The sequence below is a fragment of the Gobio gobio genome (genome assembly GCF_949357685.1).
Source record: "Gobio gobio genome assembly, chromosome: 21".
Classification (NCBI taxonomy): Eukaryota; Metazoa; Chordata; class Actinopteri; order Cypriniformes; family Gobionidae; genus Gobio; species Gobio gobio.
Genome location: NC_137117.1, coordinates 21,267,712 through 21,280,330, shown reverse-complemented (window position 1 = coordinate 21,280,330; position 12,619 = coordinate 21,267,712). Strand labels below are relative to the sequence as shown.

The 12,619-nt window shown below is 39.4% G+C and overlaps 1 protein-coding gene across 3 annotated transcripts in view; it reads right to left on the bottom strand.

Annotated features, from left to right (window-relative positions):
• The window catches only part of casz1 (castor zinc finger 1), an 86,617-nt gene that overhangs the window by 31,195 nt on the left and 42,803 nt on the right, over window positions 1-12,619 (bottom strand). For all 3 annotated transcript variants that reach the window (XM_079803153.1, XM_079803152.1, XM_079803154.1), the window contains exon 2: window positions 464-1,033. In XM_079803153.1, the coding sequence (XP_079659279.1) occupies window positions 464-1,033 (570 nt within the window). The remainder of the gene's footprint in view (window positions 1-463; window positions 1,034-12,619) is intronic.

Below are 12,619 nucleotides of genomic sequence, written 5' to 3'. Positions count from 1 at the left end.
ACTGTGATTCATAGAATAACAAATTCATGAAATTGAAAGGTAGTTTTTTATTTTATTAATAAATTAGATGAATAAAATATGCTTCAAATTAAATATTTTGAATGCCGTCACATTTATTTAACAGCATTTTATTGTTTATTTTTAAATGTTTAATTTTATTTATAGTTTATTACTACACATTTTTATTTCAATGTTATAAAATAATTTTCCCAGATAAAGTCTCTTCATCCCGCTAAGAGATTGTAAGCATTGAACTTATCCACCAGGAGGCCTTCGAAAGTTTTGGAAATATTTCCGACCAAACATGTTTACGTCTCAAAAGTTGTACATATATAAAAAAGTCAATGTTTTAGATGCTGTCAAAACAATGGAATTGTGTGTTTCTATTTGAACATACAGAAATCTGTCACGTTCCAATACCTATGAATACTAATGACATCATCCAAAAAGAAAGAGGGGATACCTGGTGAGGAGAAGGAGACTTGGCGAGGGGGGGCTTCACTGGTGGGCTGGTAGCTGTCGTCCTTGTGCGGGCTGCCCACCGAGTCCTTGTCCTCTTGATAACTGCCCTCGTGAGAGTCGGGCATGGTGTCAGCATCTTCTGCGTTGTCTTCTTCATCGCTGCAGCCTTTGGGCTGTACCATGTACACACCTTCAGGGGGATTGTCGTTTATATTGTTGGGTTTGAGTCCCCTGTGCTCACCCCCTTCAAAGGATTGAGGATCATCGGCATACTCGCCGTTCACCCACTTCTCAATGGCCTCGCGCCGTTTCTGGTCCTCCTCAAGGCTCTGGCCCAGGGTCAGGGCCTCTGGGAAGTCGCTTTCAGGCCTGTCGCCCTCATCGTAGAGCAAGCTGCCCCGCTCGCTGTTGTCCACTAGGTCTGAGTCTCCCTCTGCATTCTGGGAACTGCCGTCGTACACCACCTGCCGGCTAAGCTTGGCACAGATCGCATTCAGTTTTAGGCCACCTTTCCTTTTGGCGGCCATCATGGATTTTCCTGAGGTCTTTTCAGTGCATAAACTCCTCTCAGCTGTTAATGAAAAAGAAAATTCTTATTGAATTTTTCTCTAGTTTTTGTTTAACCTTTAAATAAGCATTTATTTAACAATTTAACACCATTTTTTATATTTGTTCAAATATTTATATTTTATTACAACACATTTCTATGTATTTATATATCTGGATTTCATTTATATACACATTTTATAAAAGAAAAGGGAACATTTTAGTGGTTAAAACAAAATATGTATGGTCATCATTCACAGTTAATTCACTTGTTCAATGATGACAGCTGCACCATCCTCGAAAACTGCAAGCAAACCACAATGCCTCTCGCTAAAAACCACAAACCTGTTTAAGTGCATTTAACTACGTTTTTGTTCGCTGTTACTCTTAGACATACAAAAAAATACAGAGCTAAAAAGAAAAAAGTCACGTGTGTCTGTAAGATGTCATTCACATCTTTGAGAGAAGGTGAGAAAGGGAACGTGAGAAATATCCCTACCTAAATAAAAACCCAGTAGAAAAACTAGATCGCAATCAAACCCTCAACAGTGTGTCAAGCCGCCACTACAGTGAGATTTAATCCTGAACATGACAGCAGAATAGACACAGCCTGACACAGAAGACTCTCTTCACCTAAAGAGGCCCAGCGTCCTGCCAATGTGAGCCTTAGCTCTGACAACGTGAGGATGAGCGTGCAGAAGACTATAAGAAAGAACAAAAAGTGCATCTGGAAGTAGAGAGAAAACGACAGAGCGCATAAAAGAGATAAACACAGAGAAAAAAGTAGCAGCCATTCCCTCACCTCACATCCCCTCGCTCACCCTGCTTTAGTCTTCACAGCTTTCACTCAAATTCACTGTCAGCACTTTAAACCTGCTCTTACGGTGCAGAAGACCACCACACCAACAGTTACCACAAAAACAGCTTTTCTCATTTCAGTAGACATTTAAGCGATCAAAACGGTGGTTTAAGAGTCAGACACACACACTTCCTGTGAATATAGACAGTTGCGAGTGTAGTGAAGCTGATCATTCACACATAATAAAGGGATTTGGTCATAACGTGGCGATATAGCCTCACCACATATTACCTGCTGCACCCTATATTACCTTCTAGCTTAGGGCAGCATGAATTTCCACGCTTCAACATTCCAATAATTCTGTGGAAATCTGCATGTGAAGATTCCGCATGGGCCTGGTCATTTGCTATTTCACCCCAATGGGCTATCTATAATATCTATCCCGTGTCAACTCCCCCCTGCAGCTGTTCTGGGTCCGTCCATTTCCAGAGATGCCTATTTAAGGGCAGAATTCTCTCACTGCTAAGTCACCCTTTCGCCGCAAATCTGATGCAAAGATTTAGCAAAGTTCACTTTTAATAGGTTTTCCAGGCTTAAAATCGAGCCCGCTCGTAACAGTAGATGTTTATCATGCAGTAAATAAAGTATGGGAAACCTGCGGGACGCATAATGGTCTGTGGAACGCTTTAGCTGGTAGTTAGACGCTGTGTTGAGATGAGCTATTTCTAACTATCCCATGAAGCTGTCAATACAAAAGCTGTTTCGATTTGAATGGATGCTTTACCAAAAAAAATGTTTTTGAAGGAAAAGTGTGTAAAATTGAAATCTAAATGTAACGTCCCCCCCCCCCTGCATAATGAGCTTTTCAAGGGACTCAAGGTTAGCCTGTTACATTCTAGATGTGCCGTGCACCCTGTGGCCCCGGCACATGCTTTCTCAGTTACTGTATTTACACTCAACACTTCCTCTCCGAAACAATGAGTTGAGGAATTATGCTGCACCAGATGCATCTGAACGCCTCAGAAGTGCACATTTTTACCGTAGACAATTGCAAGGCCCGGGTTGAAGAGGTCACCTAGTTGAGGACGGCAATTTTGAACCCAAAAAAAGAAAAGAAAAATCAGCTGCAAAAACTATTAGGAAGTGGAAACATAAATTCTGAAGTATTTTTTCAGAACACCTCCAAAGGAAGATTGAGGTCATTTGGGTGTAACAGTAAAGGTCATTGACTGTTTACCCTGCTCAGTATTTCACGCTTTAACTAGTGATTTCCTTTGCATTGCAATCTCGCTTTTCCTTGTAGGAAATGACCCCTGAGAAGCGATCTCGTTCCATTACCCACAATTTATGTGTGTTTTTCCCAGCATCTAAAATTAACACTCACCAAGCGGCACATGCAAGTACAATTTTAGGTCAGTAAATGCAGATGCCAGTAATTTTATAAGGAACTGCAACAAATACATGGTTTAAGTGTAGATTAACGTGAACACTGCAACAAGACAACCAACAGTTGCAAGATTTTATAGGCAATAAGCCACCAGTGTGTGTGTGTGTATATATACACTATATATATATATATATATGTGTGTATATATATATATATATATATATATATATATATATATATATATATATATAAATAAATGTAAATATATCATACAAAAACTAGAAATAGAAAAATGCAACCTTTATCTACAAAAATCAAGGCTGTGCACTCGAAACACATCTCTTTTTTTTAGAGATGAGATCTGAGGTTTTAAATGAAAGAGAATCATGGCACTAATGAGACGCTCCTTAGCTCAAAAAAGATCACGGAAAACCAGTTAGTAGCTGCTGCATTAAATACATGATGCCCGGCAAAAGATATGCCTCAGCTCTGGCCAACAAGGGGGATCGCTATGGTAACACCGCTGTTTACTCCAAGTCGTTTGTGTTCATGATAGCATGCAGTGCGATAAAATCAGTAGGGACGCAGATAAAAGAACAGCCCCTCCTCTCGGGATCCCTCCCACCACTCTGGGGACTGGCACTCATGTTAAGAAAAATAGGTGTAACAAACAGCAAAGCTCGATGATTTGATGCGTCCAAACGTGTTTCAGTGAAATGCTATAATTTCAGGCCCTCGAAGACGCCTGTCAGTGCTGAATAATAAACGAACGGCGGGGATGATCACAGCTAAAGCTTGTTTTCTTTAAGAGGTCCTGTTTATTTTAATGCTGACAATATTTTACTGGAAATAGTGCAGAGCTGGAATTGCCATAATGCTTTTACTGTATAAGGAGAAAACCTTTGCGAAAAAGTCAAGAAACTATTCTAAACAGATTCAACAATAAGAGTGAGAGAGCTTCTCCTTTTTATCTGCTCGCACATCAAAGGCCCCACAAGCCCTGTTTCTTTTCAGAACCGTGAGGCGGAGGATGCCGGGAATGACAGAAAAGCTGCCTTGAACGCGGCTCTCCGGGCCCTGCATGTCTCGTTTAATGCGGAGCTTCTGTTTATGTGCCGGAATGATATCATGCCCAATCAAGTGGTGTTTCAAATCCTAATAATGCCGTTGGAAGTGCATTATTTGTACGAACGTGTGCTGACTGCAATCAGCCCACCAGAGTGAGGAAGTGGCTGCTAATGACTGCTTAGATTGGCGTGTCCTGTTCTTCCCTCTCTCTCCCGTTCTGACAGGAAGAGTATGCATGCTAAAGCTGGGATATGACATACTCCTTCTCACCTGGCATCCACTGCAGCAATTGTTCTAGAAACAAACTTTGTTTACTTGGCTAAACCCTCGACTTAACAGTGATCTAACACTCTGGTCTGCCCTGTCTGATTTCATGCAGACTTTCAAAATATTTTGACTAATGCAGGGACAAAACCCTGATAATACGGAGCATTCATTAATGCAACAGGCCTGGACAGCATTGGATTATTTCTCATTATTTAACAATCCTCCTATTTCTTTAGTAGTTTCTTTCTGTCCGGACTTTTTTTTTCTTCTTTAAATCCTTTTGTTTGAACTTTTTTGACTGTCAAATGTTAAACGAATGAATGAATATGAAGTAAATGTGAAATAAACAAATACATGAGAAATGCGACCTGTTACCGTCCTTTCCTTAGCACTTTATTTTGCATATTTACAATTCGGTTTCTCATTATGTGGACATGACAGCAATTGCAAAAAAATGGGGCCCACAAAGAGGCAGGTTCCCAGGTATTTCCTCGCCTACTAAAGCTCGGACACACACACATGCCGAAATAATCCCCAATGTTTTTATTTTGCTAATTTACAGCTTGCAGGAAGGAGTTTGTTTCCCCCGCCGCCGAGGGAAGGGGAGCGGAAAAGTCAGCGTCGGACCTGTTCTCCACACACCCTCGTTCCCCAGCATCTGGCCTCTCTTTCAATTTTATTACACAAGAATAACAATAAGCAGGTCTGCGACCCCGTCTACAGAATTTGCCGTATTTTTTCCAACGGTCTGTGCTGATGCTCCGAATTTCCATTTTCTGCATGCATATTTAATTGAGTTTTGTCCCAGTGGTGCGGAAATGATTTGTTTTTTGCTCTCTGTTCACTTGACTCCTCTTCGGAGTCGGTAACCCTGATTAAGACGTTCACGTTAATTTCCCAGCGCACACCTTTTTTTGTGCATTAATGGTTCTGATCGTCTAATTAAAACTTCTCAGCTTCGCTGCTGATCACCGCTCGTTGTGCCTCTGACCTGAAGTTTTAATTGCCGCGTCAGAGGCGATAATAATAATTTCTGGGTTCTGATGATTAAAAACAATGCCATTCCCAACTGCCGCTTATAGTGGGAAAAGATGGAAGGAAAGCCTGAGGTGAAGCACAGAGGAAAAAAGAGGTGAAAGAAAGATAATTAGAAGGTAAAAGATGTTTTTTTTTTTTAGGTTTGAAACAGGTTTGTTGAGTATCGCAGTATGAGAGGGGAGGAATGGCTCTCACAGGGCAGGTTTGCCAGGTTTGCAGTGTAAATGAGGGCAAATATAACTAAACAAAGAAAAACATTCTCAGAACTGCACTAGGTTATAAGAAACCATGGATTCCACATCTCTATGATACTTATTATGACATTGCTGCGGTATCTGATGCACGAAAGCAAGTCGTTGCATTAAGAAGTTGTGCTGAAAATAAAACGTCAGCTGACATGTGCATTAATGGCAAAACTATGATGGGGTTTTATAAACTGCTCATACTCATACACACTCTATCATTCTGTCCTTTTTTTGTCTGATGGGCTCTAATGGATTTTTCAGATTCCCATGCAGGGATCAATTTTTTAGTGGGAGATACACATCCGGACAAAACAATTATGCTCATGAGTTTTTCTTTTTTGCTCTGACTTTAAAGTTTTGATGTTGCTGTTGTTTTTTTGAGAAGCAAAATATGAATGCAGAGGGCATGCACACACTCAAGTACACACACACTCACTCAAATCTGTTGTATTATTAATCAGTCCGTTGCACATCTGCTTGCTTGCAGTGTGTGTTTTTTCCCATCAATAAAGCACTTATTGCTTTTAGTCTGGAATGTGACCTTGCATGTTGCATGCTGTCTTTGGACTGACCTTGAAGGACCTACTTTAACTTCTCCCTCTCTCTTTTTTCTCTATCTGCCAGACTGGAACCTTCTGCCACATACAATAATTCAGTTACATCCCGTTGCAGGTAACAAAAACAAACAAGCCGAGGGGAAAAAAAGGCACGCACATACTTGCCGCCGAGGACAATGGACAGAAAATGGCAGATGCATATTTTGACACACAGACGGAAAAGGAAATATTTTGTTTAAGCAGTGCAGTTAGGCAGCAACCCTTCAATTCTGAGAACAAATACATCCCTGCAGCCTAATTATAAGACAAAGCATTTAAGACATCCCCTGAGGATAGGAAGACTGGAATAGGGAAAAGTCAAATCTGAGGTGATGTGAACGCTTCTGCACGTGCCCTGATCACAGTCTCACAGCTGGCACAATGAATGGGCCTGATTCCAAACTAAAAAGACAATTGACCAAAATAAAAAAAATATTATGTCATCATTTACAGTACTCACCAGCATGACTTTCTTTCATCTTTCTATACTTTGAAAGTCATTAGACCCCATTTAAATTGCTTATTCAAAATACACTACTGTTCAAATGTTTGGGGTCGGTAAGATTTTTTTAATGTTTTTGAAAGAATTCACCAAGCAGCATTTATTTGGTTAAAAACAGTAATAATATGTTTCTACTGTATTGTGAATTTCAAATGACTTTTCAAATTTTGTATGTTTTAAAAATTATTTATTTCTGTGCTGGCAAAGCTGAATTTTCAGTGTCACATGATCCTTCAGAAATCATTTTAATATGCTGATTTGGTGTTCAATAAACATTTCCTAATAGTATCAATGTTGAAAACAGTTGTGCTGCTTAATATTTTTGTGGAAATCATGATACTTTTTTTCAGGATTCTTTGATGAATAGTGTAAAATAACAGCATTAATTTGAAACATACTTTTTTGTAATAATGTACTATAAAAGTACTGTGAATTGGTCAGTTTGACTCATCCTTGCTGACTAAAAGTATTCATTTTGAATGGTAGTGTATTTATAGTACAGACAACAATGACAAATCATCAATGACTGTAGATGCCCTACTTTAAAATAATCCGATTTTTACATCTAAAAATAATACACAATGGTCTCATCACCCGTTCGCTGGAAGTTTGATTGAAGCAGGCCCTGGCACACAGAGTTAATTGACCGAGCTGCCATGTTTGAGGGGCAGCCAGTGTACAAAGCAAGAATTGACAGGAAGCAAGGTTACGAGGAGAGGCTCCCTGTGCCACTGAAGGGCACTTGAGCTGATATCTGCACAGATTAACTGCTTGAGATGTATTTTTGTCACGAGGAGCCGTGGTTAGTGTGGGGCATTGGGGAGCAGGCGCAGAAGGGGATGGGCTACTCTAGTTCCTCCAGTGCAAGGGCACAACGAGAGGTTGGTGGCCACTGGAGCCGCCCAGACCGGAGTCTGTCACTCAGAGTCATTATCTGTGGGGATATATTTAATTTAGTGGTTCCGGAGCTGCGCTGCTGAGTAAGCCAAGCCACCATTAGGGCCGTCCTCTGGGGGAAACACAGCACACGCCGCTCGATTAGTTATCAATTAAGAGTGCAGAAACCTCCACCTGCCGTGTGAGAGAGGGAAAGAGTGGCAGAGAAGAGCGGGACCTGAATGATGTCTGACTTTTTCTTCTGTTTTCGTCTGCCTCTTTCCCTCGCGGGCCTTCGAAACATCAGGTTAACCTTGATATGAAGCGCTGTCAAGCCAGATAATGTCAATCAAGGGGGGTCCTTTCAGATAACCTCAGTGTGAAACCTAAAAAGCAACCTGTTTGGATGTTTAGACATGCCCCCTCTTACCAGCATATGAATTTCAATAAAGAGCAAATAAGTTGTGGCACTTCTTTAACAAGACTCTTAAGGCATTTTGACAGCATTTAAGACACTTTGCTGTTAAAAAATAAACCAATTAATAAGCCATGGCATGCAGTAAAGCCTCTGGTTAAGATAGTAAAAGAAGGTGGGAAATTGGTCAGTTATAAACTCCACATATCTTGCAGAAGTCATTTTGACACCCATAAGAGACCCTAAAGGGACCTTCCATCTCACTTCCCAATATTCCAGCCCAAATCAAACCTCCTTGCTGACGCCTGTCTTGTTGGAATGGGGTGGCCGTTCATCGACCATCATGAAATCCATCCATCTAGACCATCCATCGTAGTACGGCATTCGTCAGTGAATAAAACTATTTAAAATGGAGTCTTTATGTATTTCTACACCCACTGATAAAGTTTCTCTTTGTGAGATTTGGTTAGAGCTGGCTGAAATGCAGCTTTATGCACAACTGCCAGCCAGCATGGAGAGGTTCTTGGGACTCCAGCAGCTTCAAATACCTGTTTGCTGCTCAACAGTGGCTTTAAAAAAAAAAATAGCTGACAGAAACTTCCCCTAATAAGCCTTTATCTGACTGGGCTCTTCTGTGCTCTAAATCACTCAAGTCAATTTTTTGACAGTTCGATAATCTCAATTCAATTTTTGCAAAATATAACTAGTTTTCACACCTTTTGCAAGACATTGCACCCTTTCATGCAAAGATCTTTCTTCCTCCGCATATTTCATGAGAACTGCGACTTGCTTAATAATGTGGAACAACCACTTTAAATAGGCTTTCCATTTAGACCTAGATGTTTTTATGTTTATTTCTGCTAGTAGGTTGTGTCTATTTTTTTTTCTAAGCTACTGTTTTTTCCCCCAGAAATGTATGTTTTTGAAGCAACTTTTATCAAATTCTGCTTGTGTTGTAATGCACACCATAGATCCCAGTGCAAATCTCCTTCAGAAACGAGAAAAGGAGGTGATGTAAAGTCAAAAAACACTACATTTCCAGACAGGAAGCCTCGCTGACAGCTTCGATCCCTGGCCACCATTAAAGCATTTGCTCTGCTTCACAGACTCTGACTTTTATTTATTTATTTATTTTTTCACATTTTATGCACAGAGGAACAATTTGCAGGTGTCCCCTGAACTTCTCAGGTTCAGCCTCTCTTAGTTCTTTAAGTTCCCTTCTGCAACAATGCCTCTTTAAAACCAACCTGAATTCTTTTAATCTAGGCTTTGTTACAGTGAAATGCGGTCAGTTGACAAGACTGAAACATCTGAATCATCTTGTGAGTGCCATAAAGCTCATAACACACTCAAATCTATTGTAAAACATTTAATGAATATGCATGCTATTTCTGTACACTACCAGTCAAATGTTAAACTGTGTAGACAAAAACAATATTTTATTTAATAATCTTATATGTATTAATTTATTTGATGCATTAGACTGCCAACAGCCTCCATAGGCTCTGTATAAATGCTGTACACTTTAAATGTTTAACATCCACATTTTTGTAGTGTCACTGGTTTCAGCTTTAGGTTATATTTATCTCAAGCCAGTGTGCATAGATAGCTTGGTTTTATACACCTGCAAATATAGTCATTCTCAAAGATGGCAAATGCTTTTAGCAGTTTTTGCAAGAACATGCAAACTTCAAGTTCAAAATGAGAACATTTCATAACTGTGTACAAAAAACAAACCGATTTTTGTGAGAGAGAAAAAAAGGGCTGTGGTTGCTCTTTTTAAAATCATCACGAGTAGAAAGAAGCTTTACAAAAGGTGAGTGTGTGTGTGTGTGTGTGTGTGTGCTATTTTGGTCAAAGAACACAAGAGGAAGTATTGCATACTGACTCAAACAAAGAATATGCTTTTGATAAAACCACATCAGCTTCTTGTATATTCTACACTAAAACAGGCTGGTTTCCTGATTTTTTAGATGTGATGTGCCCTCAAACGGAAGCTACACAAGTAAACAGCACAACAGCTCAGTGCTCAACAAAACGAGCGGTGCACAAATGATCACAGACATTGATAACAGTTTCTAAACGAGCAGCGAGGGCAATATCATTAACACGCCATTGTTTTTCCAATGCACTAAAAATGGCACAAATGCATTTGAGCTTCAGCCACACACGGGTCGCAATTTTGCATTTCACCTGCATTAGCATTCGACTTATTATTATTTTAAAATGAAAACGGATACTCTGTTGAAGTGCAAATCTGATGAATTACCGTAGCAGATTGCTGTTATCAATTATTAAAGCATATTTTATAAATATTCAGGTCTGTCATGCATCTAATAATGAAGGCTTTGGAGAAGGTTACTTCCTGTGCGCATCCTAACGTGTCAGAAATATCACTTTTAATCATGACTGTCAGGGTTTTTGCATTTGAACCCCCCCCCCCAAAAAAATGTAAAAAAAAAATAAAAAACAGCACAGCTCACTCTTTTTCGCTGACTTTCTCCGCTTCCGCTCATCCAGGATGGCCAGTTGCATGGCCACATCATTCAAAGCCCGGAACAGCCCGTGCACACATGGCTGCGGTGTGCTGCGGAACTACGAGACTGATCATTTGAGAGGAGAATAATGCATTAACGTGGTTCTACCTTCTGGACACACCTAGTCCCAGAGCAAGTGCAACCATATGGTGCGATGCATATTCATATTCCTCTGTCTGCACCTCTGTAATGCTTAAACAGTACTTCACAAACTTCAAATGGGAGGAAGAGAAGATGAAAGGGAAAGACTGACAAAAAGATGAAGAAAAAGTTTTTTGCCCTCCATGTTTCCTGTCATTTTCTTGGTTTCTGCTGTGGTTTGTCTTTGTGATGGATGCTGAAAACTGATCTCGGTGCAGCCTGTGTGTGTATGTGGGGGGTGTGTGTGTGAGCCTGAGGTGTCTGGCTGTGGGTAAACTGTGTTGTCAGGTGGGCTTGCCGCTCTCTCCCCAGCAGGGTAAATACCAGGCGAGGACGATGTGGAGATTAACGCTGTCAGATCTGCAACAGTAACCCTTCATTATAAGAGCACCAGGGCCTACACACACTCAGTCACTCACACACTGTCCTCCACTGCCTGGGCACAGAGTTAGTAATTACCAAACCAACCTCTTCCTCTCTCTCCTTTTCTCTTCATCTGCCTCAATTCTGCTACAGTATCTACCATGTTTATCTTTCCACCATCTATGTATGTCAATCAATCATTTTGTCACAGAATTACACATTTTCAGTCGGAGCCATGTACTATTTATATATATGAACTATAAAAAAAACTGGCAAGTGTGGTTGGCAGAAATTGACACAAAAACATGATGGTTTCAGGCTTTATGAGATTATGAAAATCATAATTTTGTACAATGAAATATAATTATATGATCAAATATATTCAACAATATAAAATATAATTAAGTGTGACGTATTAACAATGGGAACATCATTTACAGTTCATTCATAAAACAATAAAATAAATAAATAAAACAGCTTGTAATTAAATAGTATATCTTGTTAAATAACATAAGTTATGGTAATTATGATACAAATGAGGTATGAGGTAATTAATAATTCTTAATTAAACACATTTAATTAATTTAATAATTAATAGTAATTATTTAATATTTGTTACAGCATTCTACAGTAAAATTACTTGCATTGATATAAGGTAATTAAACATTTTTAATTACAAAATATTACTTAATATTTTTTTACAGCTTTTTACATGTTAAATCTATACATGTATGGTAATGTACATTAAAAAAATGGTTTCGTGATGCTCTGACATACTGAGTTGTGGCGCTTATGTGGACAATGCAAGAAACAATTTAAATTAAAATCTTAATACAAAATAAAATAAATTGTAATTCAGACATAAAATTACAAGGCAATTACAATACAAATAAAAAAGTAATTAATAGAAATTCATAAATTATTATTTATTTTTAAGAATTAATAATAATTATGCAGTATTTGTTATAGTATTTTACAGTCAATTTAAACGCATTGAAATGTTAAATCTATACATATACATTGGCATATATGATATATGGTATAGAAAAAGTGGTCAAATGGTTAGTGCATGCTCTAACATACTGAGTTGTGGTGCACATGTGGACGATGTTTGGGTCCAGCTCGTCATTTCGAAACAAAAAATATCAAGGTGTGTTTAAATGACGGCCCAGCCTTTTGCTTGGTGGCCTGACACACTTGATGTTGTGCCAGGCGCGGTCACAGTATGTGTGTGTGTTTGGTGTATTAAGTGGCGCTTTATCAAATTAGTTTGGTACCCAGCTGATGAGTAATAAAGGTACAGTGGAGCCCCCACTGACTCCCAGACATCAATCCTCTGAGCGGGAGCCAAACGCAAGGCCTGGCACTGCCTGAGGC